General features: G+C 36.2%; 1 protein-coding gene across 2 annotated transcripts in view; it reads left to right on the top strand.

The window, feature by feature from the left end:
- ca16b (carbonic anhydrase XVI b) overlaps nucleotides 1-17276 on the top strand; it is a 99792-nt gene that overhangs the window by 12531 nt on the left and 69985 nt on the right. For both annotated transcript variants that reach the window (XM_039647285.2, XM_039647284.2), the window contains exon 2: nucleotides 11431-11517. In XM_039647285.2, coding sequence (XP_039503219.2) covers nucleotides 11431-11517 — 87 coding nt within the window. The remainder of the gene's footprint in view (nucleotides 1-11430; nucleotides 11518-17276) is intronic.

Below are 17276 nucleotides of genomic sequence, written 5' to 3'. Positions count from 1 at the left end.
CACATGCAAGTTTATTTATTTAATAATTTAAAGGCTTAAAGGGTTTCCTCACTTTTTTAAGTTAACTCAACTGATCACTTTTTTTACAGTGTTATGGCAATCATAGGTTCCGCACTCACATTTTCTAATAATCAGAAACTTCCAGTGCATGAATCTAAGTGCGGTGATCTTTGTCTTGAAGATATTTCTTCTTAATGAGTGCAGTGGTTTTTGAAGATGTACTGGGTTTTCTCGTAAAGTGTCTTCCGTTTTCTGTTCTCCACCAAAATCTATTGTAATTAGTGCTTTAAAAGACAAGGAAATGTGCATTTGTGTAACCTGCTCCCTATTTGAGACCTAGTTTTCTTGACTTCTTCTCCAGCCGAGCGAGTAGACGCCCAGAGCAGATGAGATATTTACATTTTTATTGAGGTGCTGCACACAACTGGAGGCCAGGGCTCGGGTCAGAGATTCTTTAGCCACGAGCTCTCTGTGAGTCTTTTATCATATGTTTCCAATTGCCACATGCTGCGCTTTGGATCTCCTGTGTGTTTGATGAAGGGCTTTGACCCGCCGCATCCTTTTATCGATTCCCAGCCCGACTGTCCAATCACCCGCACCAATGACACCACGAACCATGTTAAAAAGGCTTAGGAATGAAAGACTGTGATTTGGTTCTGCTGGTCCATAGGCGCTTTTGATGATACTGTTGCGCATGAGCGGGCTACTTAGCTGGAAGGCGGTCTCAAATGTATCATTTTGTGTGAGTGGTACTTGTATAGAATCTAATTGCATGTACTGTATATTCAGCTCTGTGCAAACATGATAGAACTCGCCGCTATGCGTAATAGCTGTGTTTTGTAAGGACTGTGATTTTCAGAGATAACAATCTGATGGCAGTAATTGGATGTCAGTCCATGTAGCCTCTCGCCAATGATTCGGTTAATTACGCGTTATTTTAAGAGAGAGGTTATATTATTTTAATGTGATGATTGATTAGTGGCCTTAATAGCCTGACAGCTTCTGAAGCCTTGGAGTGGATCTTTTTCTCACTCTCTGTCACACATTCACTTTGTCCTTCTTTTTCCTTCTCGCTCACTCTCTTTCCTCCTGACCGTAATACTTTTAAGATATAAAAGTATGAGAGATTTATCTCGCCCCTCGACTTGTTGGAAGCCCAGCCAAAGTGCTCCGAGAAGTGGTAATTTCCTTTTCTCAGATGTATTACAGATAGTGCTGAGGTGGATGGACATGTGCACAAAACACTCACTTTGTTCCCAGTGTCCTCTCTGTTCGCATCCAAAAGAAAATCCCTTTTGTAGTTTATTTTCAAAGCCATGAAGTGTAAAAACTGATTGTGATTACATGATTGTGAGCCCATGAAGTCACAGTATGAAGTGGAGACATTATCAGGGCTCAACAATAAGGAACCGTGTATATATATTTCTGTGTTTGTGATATCGTAACATCATCTTAAGCCTGCTAATCAGAGATTGTTTGCCTGCCCTTTACAGTTAGTGCTTTACAGCAGGCAATCATGTGATTTAAGGGCTGCTTTTTTTGAATAGTCTTTAAATTTGATTAAGAGTCTTTAGAAAACATTATAAGATTACAGCTTCTCTAAGGGGAGTCTCAAGTAACATCACATCACATTGACATTTTGTTTGTCAAAACACAACCAACCACAATGAATAAGTTTAAAACAATAAAATAAACAGAATACTTCAACTTTTTTCTCAGAACAATATAAGTTTGGTGAATTTATTTTTCTTCATTTTTGTGTTTTAGAGAAAATTTTGCTATGGCTCAATGTTTTAGGATATGTAGCCACTAGACTTTTGTTTTGGTCATTGTAATAATGTGAAATTAGTCAACCCGGTCTCATCCCAAGACGTCATAAAACTGACGTTTTGGGACGTCTTTTGACCATAGGTCAATATTCGCCTTTTTAGGGCCCCCTTAAACGTCGGTAGATGAGGTTATGGGATCCTAACTCTACCCCATACCTAAACCTAACCCTAAACCTAACCCGTCACCTAACTGACGTTAAAGGTAAAGCGTCAGTTGTATGACGGCCCGGGATCGCCATCTACCGACGTTTAAGGGGGCCCTAAAAAGGCTGATATTGACGTATGGTCAAAATACGTCCCAAAACGTCAGTTATATGACTTTTTGGGATGAGACTGTGTTAAATTAGTCAAGAAAAACAAGTGTTTTAATGAATTAAAAACAAGTATATGTCTTTGCCCTGCCCTGTTTCACTGCAGTAAACCTACAATAATTTTTTTTATTTTTGAGTTAGGCCGTATTTAGTGAAAAATTTTTAGGTTTACGACATAATTTTGTCCTTGCATGTTTATGACATATATCTGTAAGTAACTTTTATGTGCGAGATGCGAGTTCTGCAGTGCAAGGTCTAAATAAGTCGTTCAGAGACATTTTTGGCTTTAAGGCCCCCGATTCTCAAAGATTAAAATGTGTTAAAAGTGTTAAAATAATTAAACTAAATAATTATAAATTAATTACAAGTTCATATTTTCCAGATGTTCCAATAGCTTTATGTTTTTTTGGTGTTTATGGTTTTTATTGCTGTATTATATTATTCATGTATAATAACTATAGAAATTTTATTAATTTCCAAAAAAATTTCACCCCTCCAATCCCCTCCAATATGCCTATTCCTTCGTTTGAGGTTACATTAAAACATTTGAGATATTCATAGAAAAACACTGACTTGCATATGTAAAAATTAAAAAAAAAAAAAAATTATTACTAAAGAAACAACACTTAAGACCAGTTTTTTTTTCAAGCAGGGGGTCAAATTTCCAAGAGGGCCACAAAGTAGCTTAAAATGATTTAAATAACATAAAACATAGGATAAATCGACTAAAACTTAAGGTGTAAGCTGGCTTTGTTTCTTATTTATTTATTTTTTTTCTAAATCAACTGTCTTATATTTATTAACACATAAAAGACAGTCAGTTTTTCTCACTGTCTTGGAAAACCTGGATTTAGTTTCGGTTAGAAACCTAGATGAAAATCAGTGGATGGAACCATTATGGTCCTGTGATTATGTGTGCCCTTGTAAAGGTTGTTACACTCTCACTCAATTGCTTGATAATTAATGGCGAAAATGTGTTTGCCCTTTCCTCAAACCTATAACATATGATTAATCCACCTAATGGATTTGCCCAAGCTTTTGATAGACTCAGTCAGCGGAGCGTTTAGCTACTATAGCTGGTAAGTCCTCAGTGTTAGCTTTGGCAGCTTTAGTGATGGCTACCGGTCTGAGAGACTTCGTCTATAGGGATCTTAATTACACCATAATTATCTTTCACACCGGGCAGATGTTAAGGCATTCTCTGCTCTTTATAGGCTCAATGGAATTTTACATTATGCAGTCTACTTTTCCATTTTCATTTTATTTATGAAGGATCACGTAAATCTCAAGTGGAACCCAACGGAGAAGTCTGTAAATCGGCGCTTTGTGGTGTCTGTTTAAACGTTGGCTTTTCTACACAGGAAGTCATACTGTATTGCTGTTTAAAATAGGTCAGTCTTCTACTAAACAATGAAACAATAGGCCATCACTTGTTCCATAAATACAGGATAAAGCCAGGATGTTGGTGGTTTGCGAACACAATGTGGGCTGGCTTGCTTTGACTCCAGACTTTCGTGGTGCTGGGTCCACCTTGTCCCCTGCCTTTTGCTTTAATACTATAGATAGGATCTTTTCTTCCTTTTGGGTATTGATTTATCCTCGATTGAGTGAATAAGGAAGGATAAAGGTTTAGTACTTATATCTGAGATTTTAAAGATTAAGTTACAATAGGCCATCTCTTTGAATGGTGAGGTAAAGGAAGCCATTCCCACCTTCTCAATTTTTTATTTTTTTTTTTTTACAATTTTCATCAACAGTCCCATAGACTTATAGCTAAAAATAACTGGAAGCGAATGACATCGGAAGCCAGACAAATTTACAAATGACTACACTTACACTTTTAGAGGAAACCACCAATTTTTGAAAACCTTAGCAGCAACCTAGCAACACTCCAATTGCATAGCAACTCGCTAGAAACCACATCTTTGTATTCTGGATTTTTTTTTTTGTGGAACACCCCATATTTCATCGGTTCCCAACAGGGGGATTGCGGCCCACAAGGAGGCCTCAATGAGCTCTGTGAGGGTTGCGTCATATTTTGAAAGCAATATTTTGAGCTATGAGCATTAAATATAAGTCCTTACCTTTTGTTCAGTTCAAAATTTACAAAATGTATATAAGAGCGATTTAACGGCAAAGTTCTTTTTAGTTTTTTGCTGAGGGTTAAAACGAAGTTCGGAATACTTGAGCAGCGATATATGTTAGCGAACATCCGAGCGACGGTTAGATTAATATGTAAATATGTGCTGAGTGAGTGCTTTCGTCTCAATAACAAAATAAATACACAGCAAAAATGAGAAAACAGCAAAATTGTTTTAAATAAAGCATTCGAAAAGCATCTGATCAATATGTTCATCTGTGTGTGTTCATGTTTTTACTCGCGGACGCCTGATCTTGACGAACTGCCACGGAAAAATGGTAGTGCAAAGATTTTTACCAGCTGTAGCGAACTTTGCCTGTTTCGAACTCCAAACGAAGTTCGTTTTGGCCTTATTTTCTTCGAAATTACAGTATGTCACATCAGTTTGTTCTTCGATTTGGCTTGAAGTATGTTGGGCTCTTTAGCATACTTGCTGTACTGTATATTCTTTGCTCAGAACTTTGATAATTGGACAGAATTTTAGAAACTGTGAAGCAACACCTAATAACAATATACTCTAGAAATAATATATAACACGTTTGCAATGACTTTGCATGTTCATTTTTCACTCTTATAAAAATATTCTTGTTTTTTTTATGTTAAAAATGTTATCTGGGGGAAAAAATCTCATTGACCGACACAGGGCTTCAGCCATATCTAGGAAATCAGAATAACTTGGGTTAAGACTCTTTTGAAATGGGGCTGTTATAAACCACCTAGCAATTAATTCAGAACACCTGCATACTGTAACCCATAATTTCCTGCTCAGAACTTTGGTAGCCAGTCAGTACATCTCAAAAACTACCTAGCAACATTCTAGCAACCACTTGTAATATTTTAGCTATGCAATAGAAACCACTCAGACAGCTATATTTGCAATGACTTTGCATAATTACTATATTTTGTTGCACTGATATTTTCACTATTTTGACACTTTTTTTGTGGCTGGCAGGAAAAAAAAACCCATAGACTTAAGCTGACAGAGGCTCTCCAGCTATATCTAGGGATCAGAATATCATGTAATCTTGGGAGCGGGCACTTTTGATTTGAAGACAATAAGCCAACGCCTAGCAATCATTCAGAACACCTGGCAGCCACTAGCAACACCTTAAAAAAATGTTCAGAACATCTTAGCATTTGCTAAGCAAATAGTGGAAAAGTTGTCGGGGATTGTGGCAAGTTTTTGCATGGGCAATCACTACTCACATTTTCTGATAAAATTTTGTTGCAACTTGCTCTGCCATACAAAGCTCTCAACCGCAGGTCGAAAATGGTTTAGTAATTAACATCTTCCTAATATAGCGATTTCACAGTTTGTAAGCTGGTTTCACACACAATGACACATAATCTCGGGTCAGCTCTTTAACCGGGCGGCTTTTTTTAGATGATCTCCACTGGGTCAACAACAGGCAGATGTAAACACTAACCGCAAAAATAGATTATATGAAGCCGGAGCGCGGAAGCAGAGGCCCGGTTAAATATAACTCAAGAGAGCTTCACGGTCGGCTCTCGATTCTCCCTTTGAAGAGCCGCTGTAATAAAAGTAGATTATATTTCTTTGTGGACACAAAGAAAAATCACTCACATGCCGAATCGTTAATCATCGGATTGTCTGCGCAGAACAAACCACCAAGCAAGGGTTATCGCTGCCGTTTATTTCTCCATGCACGTCAGGTGCTTTAGGTAGGAGGGAGGAGCCGTGCATCTATTATGCTTTTCTGACCTTTTCCGCTTCTAGGTCTGTGCGTGCCATGTTTGCCCTTTAAAGAATTGCTTTAGAACACAGTGTAAATGTCCACTGTGCCATTTAAGGATGTTTGTGCCACGGATTTAGAGCTTGATCAGTAAAGGTCGACAAAGAGAGGGATTGTTAAGGAAGTTGAGTAGTGCGGATGATGGACTCACCTACTGTGACCTGCGTGTTGAATTAGGATGTTGAAACGCGCCTCGCTTTCGTTTATTTACTCTTCGTGCATTTTATTTTCTTGTTTTACCTTTTTTTTAACCTCTTGAAAATGGTTCGCGCTTGATTGCTTCTAACTGAAAGTCCATTACACCTAAAAGAAAAATTATAGAGCCTACTTTGTGTACACATAAACTTATAAACAAATGCCACAACATATTTTTGTATTTTAGTATAAAACAGAGTTTGACCAGCATTGATAAACAAACACAGATGTCTCTGAGTTTGATGCTAATTCATATGAAAAACATTTTTTTTTTTTTGCTGGATGGGTGTTGTAAAGGTTGCATGTTTTGCTGTAGTTATTATTATAGTGGCTATTGAAAAATGCACAGCCTGATGGAAAAAAAAAGCTTACAATTAAATATCACTTAGCCATTGCAATACATTATGGTTGATGCGGGAACCGTGTCACGACAGCAACAGCATGTTAGCGTGTCTTTTATTTTAACCATGTTTGTTTGTCAAAAAAGGGCCATGGTGGGTGTTTCGGCTTAATTAAACCTCTGAGTTGTCATGTTAAAGTGTGACGGGCTATTTTCAGCACACCTAGTGGGAGTAAGGGTTGTTTATGTATTATGCTGAGAACTCCGCCGAGAAGCTTATGTGTGCATGGTAACAGTAGCATACGGTCCTTTAAATGTGGCTTGTGTAACAAATTACCAAAACTACCTGCAACGTTTAGTTCTGATTGGATATTTAAATGGGTTTTGTCTTCTATAAGGAGTTTTTTTGTTTGTTTCACAGATAAGAAATTCAGAACACCCCGGCAGGATTTTTTTTTGTTTAAATAAAAAGAAAGAAAGAAATACTTGTATGGTAACACTTTACAATACGGTTCATTAGTTAACATTAGTTAATGTGTTAACCAGAGCCGTTGAAAAACAAAGTGGCGACACTCTCATAAACAGCCATAGGAATTCTTCATTGTAGGCCTAAGACGAGAGTTCAAGAAATTTCCATGACGCATGCGTGAGAACTGAACTCAAGTAGAGTTGAAGAAGATCGCAATTCTCGCGCATGCGTCGTATAATGTATTAGTAAATGTTGAAATTAATATTAACTAAGAGTAATAAATGCTGAAGAAGTTTTGTTCATTCTGTTACCAATGAATGTTAACCAACGAACCTGATTGTAAAGTGTACCACTTCTATTCAGGATGGATGCATTCAGAAAATGCTACAAAATGCTGTTCTTTTAAACTTTATATTCATCAAAGAATCCTAAAAAAAAAGGTTTACACAGCAAAATTTTTAAGCAAAATTGTGTTTGAAATTGACAATAATGTTACTTGAGCACCAAACCAGCATGACTACTTTTTCCAGTAAGTAACCACTCAGAACAGCTGAGCTTGAGTCAGTAATAATGCGTTTCAATTTTTTAATAACATTTTGTGTTATTTGTAAAGTGTTTAAATTCATTTTCTGACTTCACCACCTACCACCCCTCGCTAAAAAAAAAAAACGATATTGGATAGTTAAACATAGATGTAACACTTAAGAGGACATCTCACATCTGCTAACACCTTTGTGTCCTTGCGTATACGCTTTTACCCAAGTGTAGGTTTCCCAGGTTACCCGTTATGTTGATGTTTGTGAGTTCAGAGGCAGCGTTTCCTCTTTAATGTCATGTTTAGCGGCACTGAACTGCATAAATGCACCTGGCATCCCAATCTGCCAGTACGCAGTTTGCCTGTCTCTTGTATCCCTCCTGCCTCATAACAACAAGACCACCAAAGGCGCACACACACACACACACCTCACCTTTACCAAGCCATCTTTCATCCACTTTATTTGCGATCTCTTTACCGCGTCAAACGCCATGACATACAAACATGTTCCCTCAGAGGACTGGTGTGCTGATGCGGCGCCTGCCTACTGTTTTAAAGGCCCATGGGAAAAGACTTCAAACAAGCCTTGCGTTAGACACTGAGGTATCGAGTCCATTATTTTAGGTCAGAACCTAATGTTTACCCTTTGTAACGAGTGATGAGAAAATCATTACAAGTTAGTGTTCCCTATTCATAACCTTTGAATGCTTTCTGATAGCTTTCACACATGCTAATTGTCTGCCATGCCAGTACAATGCTCTACGTAGTGTGTTGCTGTCCTTCAGGGATTAAACAATAAACAGACCCAGACAGGTCGCTAACCAATGAGAGCAGCTCTAATTGCTTACTAACCAATAAGAGTGGACGTAATTGCTGCAATGGAGGGAATCGACTTAGTGCAGCCACTAATTAATCTCCAAAGTAATGATGCAAGTGAGGGCAAGAGCCGAGCGAAGGATTGGAAAAATCTGTTTATGCAAGAGTAGCAGCACCAGGGTGTCTTCGCCCATGAGACCCAGTCACTTTAAGACACTTTGAAGTGAGATAAAATGAGGAATTGCACTTCAGTTCTGAGATCTGATGACTGCTTGACAAGGTGCTCTGTATAAGTTCTCACAACATGTGTGCACGTAATGTGTTGCATATACATCTGGGAATGGTTTGTTAAAGCTGCAGTTCAGATGAAATTGAAAAGTTGTCATTAATTTGCCATATTTAAATTTGGCAGGGAAAGATGTTTTTGTCTCAAAGCAAATATGCTATTTGAAATAAAAATGGAAAAATACTTTACCATTCAAATGTTTGGGGTCAGCAAGATTTGGGGTCTTTTTTTATGAGGAAGTGTAAGCTTTTATTCAGCAAAATATATTTTAACATAAAAAAATGCTGTCTATTCAAAAAATCCTTAAATGTATCCGTTTCCTTAAAAACTATTAAGTAGTTTTAAAATACTCAAATGTTTTAATTATTAAAAACCTTTTTCAACAGTGAAAATAAGAAACATTTCTTAAGCACCAAATAAGCATAATGACTTCTGAAGGTTTTAGTTTTCAACATTTTATAATATTATTTGTAAAATTCATAGTATTTGAAATAGTATTTCCTGCATTTTGGAGGGAAATGTGTATATTAGTTGAGCCATAGACACGCTTATAGCTATTTTCGAAAAATGCATCATTTACTATTTTATGTCAAATCTTTAGCCAAATTAGATTGAGAATTCACCAAAATGTATGGTTTGTATTGTTAATCCTGGAGAATTGGCACCAACTTTATTTCACCTGCCACATAACATTTTCTTTTATATTTACAAAAAAGTTGTCAAGCAAATTGACTAGATTACATCAACTAAAATTTTTTTTTTTAATCAAGTGAGGTATAAATAGCTCCTTAAGACAGTAACTGTACATTTATAATGCATTTTTAGGTTCACATTTATTTATTTTTATTCCGAGACCATTACTAGATGCACTTATAAATGCACTAATATAGTCTCTTCCTGACAAATGATCTGTCATATGGTTGAATAAAGCAGGAAAAGAAAATAAGCTCTTTATAATTCAGAGTTTCTTTAATTGTCTTAAAGAGACATAGGGTTCTCCCACCAGGAGGCTTTGAAACACACAGAGCAAGATAAGAAATATCTTTGCAAAGCCAAAGGAAGCATAAAGGGATTATATCAGAAATGGTATTAATTAAAACTAGAAAAAGTTCATCCAGAAAAACTATAAGTTGCTTGTGAAAGTTTGGACCAGAAAGTTAAAGAAGTTTAAAGTAGTTTGAAGTTTAAATTAGTTTAAAGTTTTAAATAGGTTAAAGTTTTAAAAAAAGAAAGATTAGTTTAGAAAGGAAGAAAGAAAGAAAGAATAGTTAGAACGAACTAACTATATTAGTTAGAACGTGAAAAAAGAAAGAAAGATTATTTAGAAAAAAGAAAACAAGATTAGTTAGAAAGAAAGATTAGTTCGAAATAAAGAAAGGTTAGTAAGAAAGAAAGATTAGTTATAAAGAAAAAAGTTAGAAAGAAAGATTAGTTACAAAGCAAGAAAGAAAAAAGAAAGGAGTGATTCATTAGAAAGAAAGAATAGTTTGAAATAATAGTTATAAAGAAAGAAAAGTTATAAAGAATGAAAGATTAGTTAGAAAGAAAAAAAGATTAGTTTGAAAAAAGAAAGATTAGTTAGAAAGAAAGATTAGAAAGAACAAAGAAAGAATAATTAGAAAGAAAGATTAGTTAGAGAAAGATTAATTAGTTAGATAGATAGATAGATAGTTTGAATGAAGAAAAGAAATAAAGATAATTTGAAAGTAAAAGATTAGTTAGAAAGAAAGAAAGATTAGTTAGAAAGAAAGAAAGATCAGTTAGAAAGAAAGAAAGATTAGATGGATAGAAAAAATAGTTAGAAAGAAAGATTAGTTAGAAAGAAATAAAAATAGATTAGTTAGAAAGAAAGATAGATTAGAAAGAAACAAAGAAAAAATAGTTAGAAAGAAAAGTTAGAAAGATTAGTTAGTTAGAAAGAAAGAAAGATTAGTTAGAAAGAAGGTTAGTTTGAAAGAAAGAAAAAGAATAAAGATAGATTATTTAGAAAGAAGGGAAGATTAGTTTGAAAGAAAGTTAGTTTGAATACCATGCCATTCCAGTCAATTAATATCCAATAATTTGAATGTAAGAATGTAGAATTAAGATAGTTAGACAGAATGTTAGTAAGAAGAAGAAGAAGAAGTTTAAATAGAATTACTGACCCTAACCTTTTGAACGGATGTAAATACTGTTAAAAAGTAAGACCAAACGTATTTGAGCACTTACTGCTTGACAAATGTTACAGAGTTAATGGGATTTTAAGTGTGAATTAAGTATCAAGGTAATTTTTCAGACCCCTGTAGAACAAAATTTGAGTCAAAAAACAAATTGTACTTCACCAAAGGACTGGAGAGTATAAGCACAAATGCATGCCTATTCTAACTCTTATTTTCTTAGTCATTCAATTCATGAACTTTCACTCGACAAGTGAGAGTAAAAGAACTTCAGCTGGTGTGGGTGTTTCTAATAAGAGGATCGAAGTGCCAGGTATTTCACAGGTTTGGAGGCCCCACTGAGTTCTCTTTGTTATTATTACTGGTAGTGTTACTTTTGGTTAATTTGTCAAGACACTGCCTGCAAGCAGTTCTAGTAAAGCCGGCTTTGAAGTTAAGAAGTCTTCCACTTGAATAGCCAGCATTGAATACACATCTGAGAGAAATATAGGCATAATGAGTTGAATTTTCTAAGGTGGACAATATCGCAGCATTGATAATGTTATGCATTGATTGCCGATGGAAAGTCATCACAGCATCATCTGGTTTTTCTCTGACAGCTTCACGTGTGGAAACAGAGCATCGTGGGAGCTCAGCCACTCGGAGAGAGCGGAGGGCGTCTGGGGAACCCTATTGGGCGTATTCAGGTGAGTCATTCTCTCCTTCGACCAATAAACAATTATTATGTGTGCGCAGCATCGGTAAGCAATAGCAACAATGTTTACTCAGCATAAGCCTGTGTGTCTGTGGGGAATCAACCCTATTGGGAAATTTAATGAGTATATTTCCCTTTGAAAAGCGGCAGGCGGGTTTGGTCTATTAGTTTTACATGTTTTACAGCAGAAAAAGACCACTTCGAGCCACTGGGCGAATCAATTGGAAATGCTTTGTCTCAGAGAGGGAATTTTTACATAATCTATATCAGATTCTGCGAGCAATTGCTGGATTCTTCTTATTATGTAGCTACTTGAAGAACTTTCATTGAGAGTTATGAAAATGACTCAATCAACGGCCTCTGGACATACGGTCAATAGTCGTGAACGTCAACTGCTCTAATCTCATTTTAAACTCTTCTTTTCTATTTCGTTTTTCTCTGCTCATATTTCCAGCTGATCTTTTGTCTTTTTATTTCTTATTTCTCTCGCTCCTCTGGGCGTCTGAACGGTTCGCTTCATCAGCTCTGACAGACCAGTGCCGGCTTGTTCTTTGGCAGCATTCTGACTTGTGTCTGTGCTCAGAGAGATGAGGAACATTTATGCCTGTAGTTTCAGCTGCCCTCTAGCATGGAATGATCTTTAAATGGTGCTCTTTCCTTTCTTTCCCGCTTGCTGGCAGCCATATATGTGTATTTACCATGTGAAGTCATGCAATAAGCCCTGCGTGGCTTTCTTCCTCAGTGTTTCTTCTCTAATAAACGATGCAGCGTTTTCCAAATGTCGTTTTCATGATCTAATGATCTGTTTCAAAGGATACGGTTTTCTGAGATACAGATTTTTTTGTGGGTTGCTTTTCAAATCTCTCTGTAGATCTATCTATCTATCTGTCTGTCCGTCCGTCCGTCCGTCCGTCCGTCTGTCTGTCTGTCTGTCTATCTATCTATCTATCTATCTATCTATCTATCTGTCTTAATTCTACATTCTTACATTCAAATTATTGGCTATTAATTGACACAAATGGCTGGTATGTCCTTGTATGTTAATGTTTTTTAAAAGTCAGAGATCTAACTCAAATATGTTCCACTATAGTATTCACATAATTAGTATGTCTTCTTTAATTTGTTTCAGTTTTTAGACCTACGTAATAGAGAAACATCTGAGACTAAATCGGTACTCGAACCCAACATAAGTCCTGAGTAGAGCCCGACCGATAAAGGATTTTGAAGGCCGATACCGATACAAATATTTTTGGGTTTTAAAATCCGATATATCGGCCGATATTTTATTTATTTATTTATTTTTTAAACTGGACATGATAGTCACAAATGTTGTCATGCTTATTTGAGTTAAGAGAACTGATGGGGATGATCTTTTAACTGTTATTCAAGCAATGTATGTCTCGTGACCAACTCAACGAGTGTTGCCAACAGGAACGGTGTAGAGTGCCCTCTGGTGGACAAACTATACAACTCCAACACTCATGACATGGTTCAAGCGTGTTTCGTCCGTTTTTATTTTATTTTTGAAATATTCATTTGTCGGCCATTATAACTGCCGATACCCATATTTTGGAAAATGCCTAATATCGGCCGATAATATCGGTCTGCCGATATATCGGTCTGGCTCTAATCATGACTCATGAGTTCAGTATTTACTAGAGCCCGACCGATAAAGGATTTTGAAGGCCGATACCAATACAGATATTTTTGGGTTTTAAAATCCGATATTCCGATATATCGGCCAATATTTTATTTATTTATTTATTTTTTAAACTGGACATGATAGTCACAAATTTTGTCATGCTTATTTGAGTTAAGAGAACTGATGGGGATGTTCTTTTAATTGTCATTCAAGCAATGTATGTCTCGTGACCAACTCAACGAGTGTTGCCAACAGGAACGGTGTAGAGTGCCCTCTGGTGGACAAACTATACAACTCCAACACTCATGACATGGTTCAAGCATGTTTCGTCCGTTTTTATTTTATTTTTGAAATATTCATTTATCGGCCATTATAACTGCCGATACCGATAGTTTGGAAAATGCCTAATATCGGCCGATAATATCGGTCTGCCGATATATCGGTCTGGCTCTAGTCCTGAGATCTTATAAGCTATAGAGTTTCCCTCTATAGGTTCGGTTTACCAGGAGTGAAGCAGACTTTGAAGTGTTAGACTTTCTGTAGTCCTTGCACAAGTTTCCATGAGTGTTTTGAACGGATGCTGTTGTTTCTCAGGTATAGCTGTGGTTTTGTTGCAATTTCAATGAAAGCATTAATAAGGCTAGTCAGAATGAAGGCTTTATGATTCAATTCACAGGCGATATCTGTCTGCTGCACTTGTTTGTGCATTTTTGCTTGTCTTTCGCACAAAATTTCCCCTCATACAAAGGTTTTATCTTCTCACCAGACACTTTAACTGTCATTTTTTTTCTCTTTTTGAATCAATTTCATTGTTTTGCAGCTTGTCCGTGTCAGAGCACTGTGTTGTGCATTCACTGTCAAGTAAAACCCATGCCAGTGTCACTAGGTGGTTTGACACCACTATAGTTGATTTAGGAACTGATCTGGAAGCTCCAAGATTTTTCTCTTTTCGAAAAGGTTGCATCCAATTTTTCATAAAGGAGTTTTATGAGGCATATAAAAAATTATATAACAGATGTTACTGAAGAAAACGTTTCATTTTATGGATCTCTGTCTTCAGTAACCAGTGTTGTTTTTTAACTTGATGAGGAGCTATTAAACAGCACTTACAAAACTGTACAAAGTACTATGATACTGTTGTGAACGGTACTTTGGTAAAGCCATGCTTTTTGGACATTCTTTGAAACTCTCTTGAGTATTATGTAAATACCATGCCTCATGAAAAGAGCGTTATTCAGTATTATGATGTACAGTACAATTGTATTTCCATCTGAACTCACTTTCCATGGTATCCTCTTACTATTTTTTTTGTAAGTAGTTGACCATAAAATATATTGTTATTTACACCGTTATATTTTACTACTAAAATATAAAATGTGATTACTTCATTACTGTAACATACTGTGTCATTAAAAAGCCTTAGTCCCTATCGAAAATGTGGGGTTCAAAATAAAAATTTAATTAAATTTTAAATTAAATAACATAATATAAAATATTAAGCAAAAACACAGGAATTCTTGAATAAGGATGTGGGTCGAGAGGCAGACAATCCGAAAGGTTAGTATAGCGAGGATCTGAAATACAGGAAATCTTGATACACAAAAACAACGGCTCGGGTATGCACTTGTAGAGAGGCAATACTTCACACAGGACGTTAAGTAAACGAGGCAGATAAAGGCTGAGCAATGATTAATAATACAGAACAGGTGATGGGAGTCACAGCGCAAATGATGCATACTAATAGGAGAGTATGCAACACACTAGTACTCAGGAGAGGTCTCTCAGGGTTGAGAGATGGTGGACTCAGGGAGACTGGTCACCACAACAGCAGACTCTCAGACTTCTGGACATGAATCTGTGCCTTATAATGTTTACTGAGAACCTGTTATTCCCTTTCAAGTCTTGTTTTTGTTTTTGGAGTCTACTAGTACTCGAATAGGTTTTCATGCTTGAATGTTAAAAAAAACACATTAGTTGTTCACATTTTTTACTTTGTTGCTTCTCTTCTCAGTCTGTCAGTAACAAACTGTTTAGTTCCTGTCTCTATGAAGCCCCTCCTTCCAATAAGCGTAATGTGTTGTGATTGGTCAAACTATTTGAGCATGTTTCAGATATTCACAATAAAGGCTGGATATCTCCGCGCTTCTGGCCAATGGAGGTTGACGTCTACGCCTGGCGGCCATCTTGTCACAGGCAGCTCCCTCGCTCGTTACATTGTTTTAATGGTGCATGTACTTTTTAAATAACCATAACTTGCTCAATTTTCTACTGATTTTCAAATGGTTTGGTTTGTTATAAACGTCAAAGATGTAGTTATGGCACTGCGTACTTATGAATAATAAGTGTATAAATAAATAATCATCCAGAATTATAGCCAGGTCATTAACTTTTGTAAGAAACCAAACCGTTTGTAAATCCGTCACGATTTTAATGAGATAAGAGTATTTGTGTTCGTGCTGACCACTCATCTTAGATCAGGAACCACAGAGCCCACCAGAAAGCTTGCCTGTGACAAGATGGCCGCCGGTGATGACGATAGAGACTCTGCCGTAAGACTTTTAGCCTTTATTGTGGATATCTATGCTTATCACAACTAGTTTAAACACACTATTTCTAACCCCTTTTTTTGTGTGTGTATGCAATTTTTATTTTATTTTGCTGGAATACTATAATGAGGAATATCGTGACGTTCCTTCCCAGAAGAAAACCTGAGTCTACTATAAAGGCGTTTCAGGGAGTTCAGAAACTGATATATAGAATAGCTCCCTTTGGAGTGACTTTGTGCTTTTTAACTTTGCAAACCTTTTTCTTGCTCAAACAGCAACATTACATGCTAAAAAAGTTGAAAATGTACAAAGCATAATAAGTCGTCTTTAACAGTTCCTGAATTGGAGCTGTTAACTTATACGTCATCTTTAGGACAATCCCACCAATAACAGCAAGCACAAAAAGCTGTGTACATGAAAGCAGTTCAGTAGCTTTTCTTAGCTATAAGGCTTTAGTGTTCTTTTAAAATTTGTGAAGCATTGCAAGTGATTTTGTTCTGCGTGTTTGTGCTTCTTTTGAGCAGAGCCAGAATGCACTCGAACCTTTCATGCTCTCAAAATAATTTCTATGCCAGAAGCATTCTGCAGGCTTCACCTCTTTACCTTTTCCCTCTTTTAAACTAGAGATGCACCAATTGATCGGCTGGTGACCGGAATTGGCAGATTTTCATGTAATCGTCTGACATACCTATGCTGATTTCATGCTGGTCAAAATGCACTCGGGCGGCGCATGATAAACATTGCACGACATCAGCATCACAAGCCCACATGTAGGAAAGCTTGTGAATTATGGCTGTTTCAAGCGTGAGCGGCACACATTTTTTTCGGTGTGCTTGTTTCAAAGCAGCTTTACCTAAAATGCATGTATTGCATCCACTTAAGTCTACAATTCAGAGTGATGATGAACAGTTATGCATTTCAGAAATGTACATATAAAAATGTATAGTATGCTAATGTATTAATTTAAGGGAACATTAGTCGAAAGATTAGTCGTTAGAAAATTTGTCGTTAGTGGCAGCACTAGTGCACAAAATAAATATGATTTCACACAAAAAGTGCCTAAAATGCACTGAATTTGCATGTCTAATGTGTTTTAACAAGAACTTGAGTTGGCTATGTCAGACATTTAAATGAAGACCCTTTATAGAAAATATATATAGGAAATTTACCCATTTTGTTTTTATTATTCATTTTGGGGAAAAAGGATATGGTGTTTTAGAAATAAAATATAGGAAATAAATATTTGTGTTATTGAAAATAAATTGGTTAGAAAAAATAAAATCAGGTAAAATTGGTATTGGCAGATCAAACTCAATGAAAATCAGAAATCGGAATCGACCTAGAAAATTTCGACCTATTTTTATAGCAAAAGCAAATCTTGACAGCAATCTTGGAACAATTACAGATTGCCCAAAAAGCATATCTAAAATCCATTTGAGGATTGACACATTTGCTTGTATGTGAAATAAGTTCATGCAATAAGTATGAAAAATAAAACAAGTGTTAAAAAATGTGTAGGGGACATTTATGCATGTTATGGATTGCTTTCTGCTTAGCAAAAGG

Source organism: Pimephales promelas, chromosome 8 (assembly GCF_988280905.1).
Source record: "Pimephales promelas chromosome 8, fPimPro1.hap1.1, whole genome shotgun sequence".
NCBI classification, from domain to species: Eukaryota; Metazoa; Chordata; class Actinopteri; order Cypriniformes; family Leuciscidae; genus Pimephales; species Pimephales promelas.
This window is presented reverse-complemented; position numbering and strand designations above follow the sequence as displayed.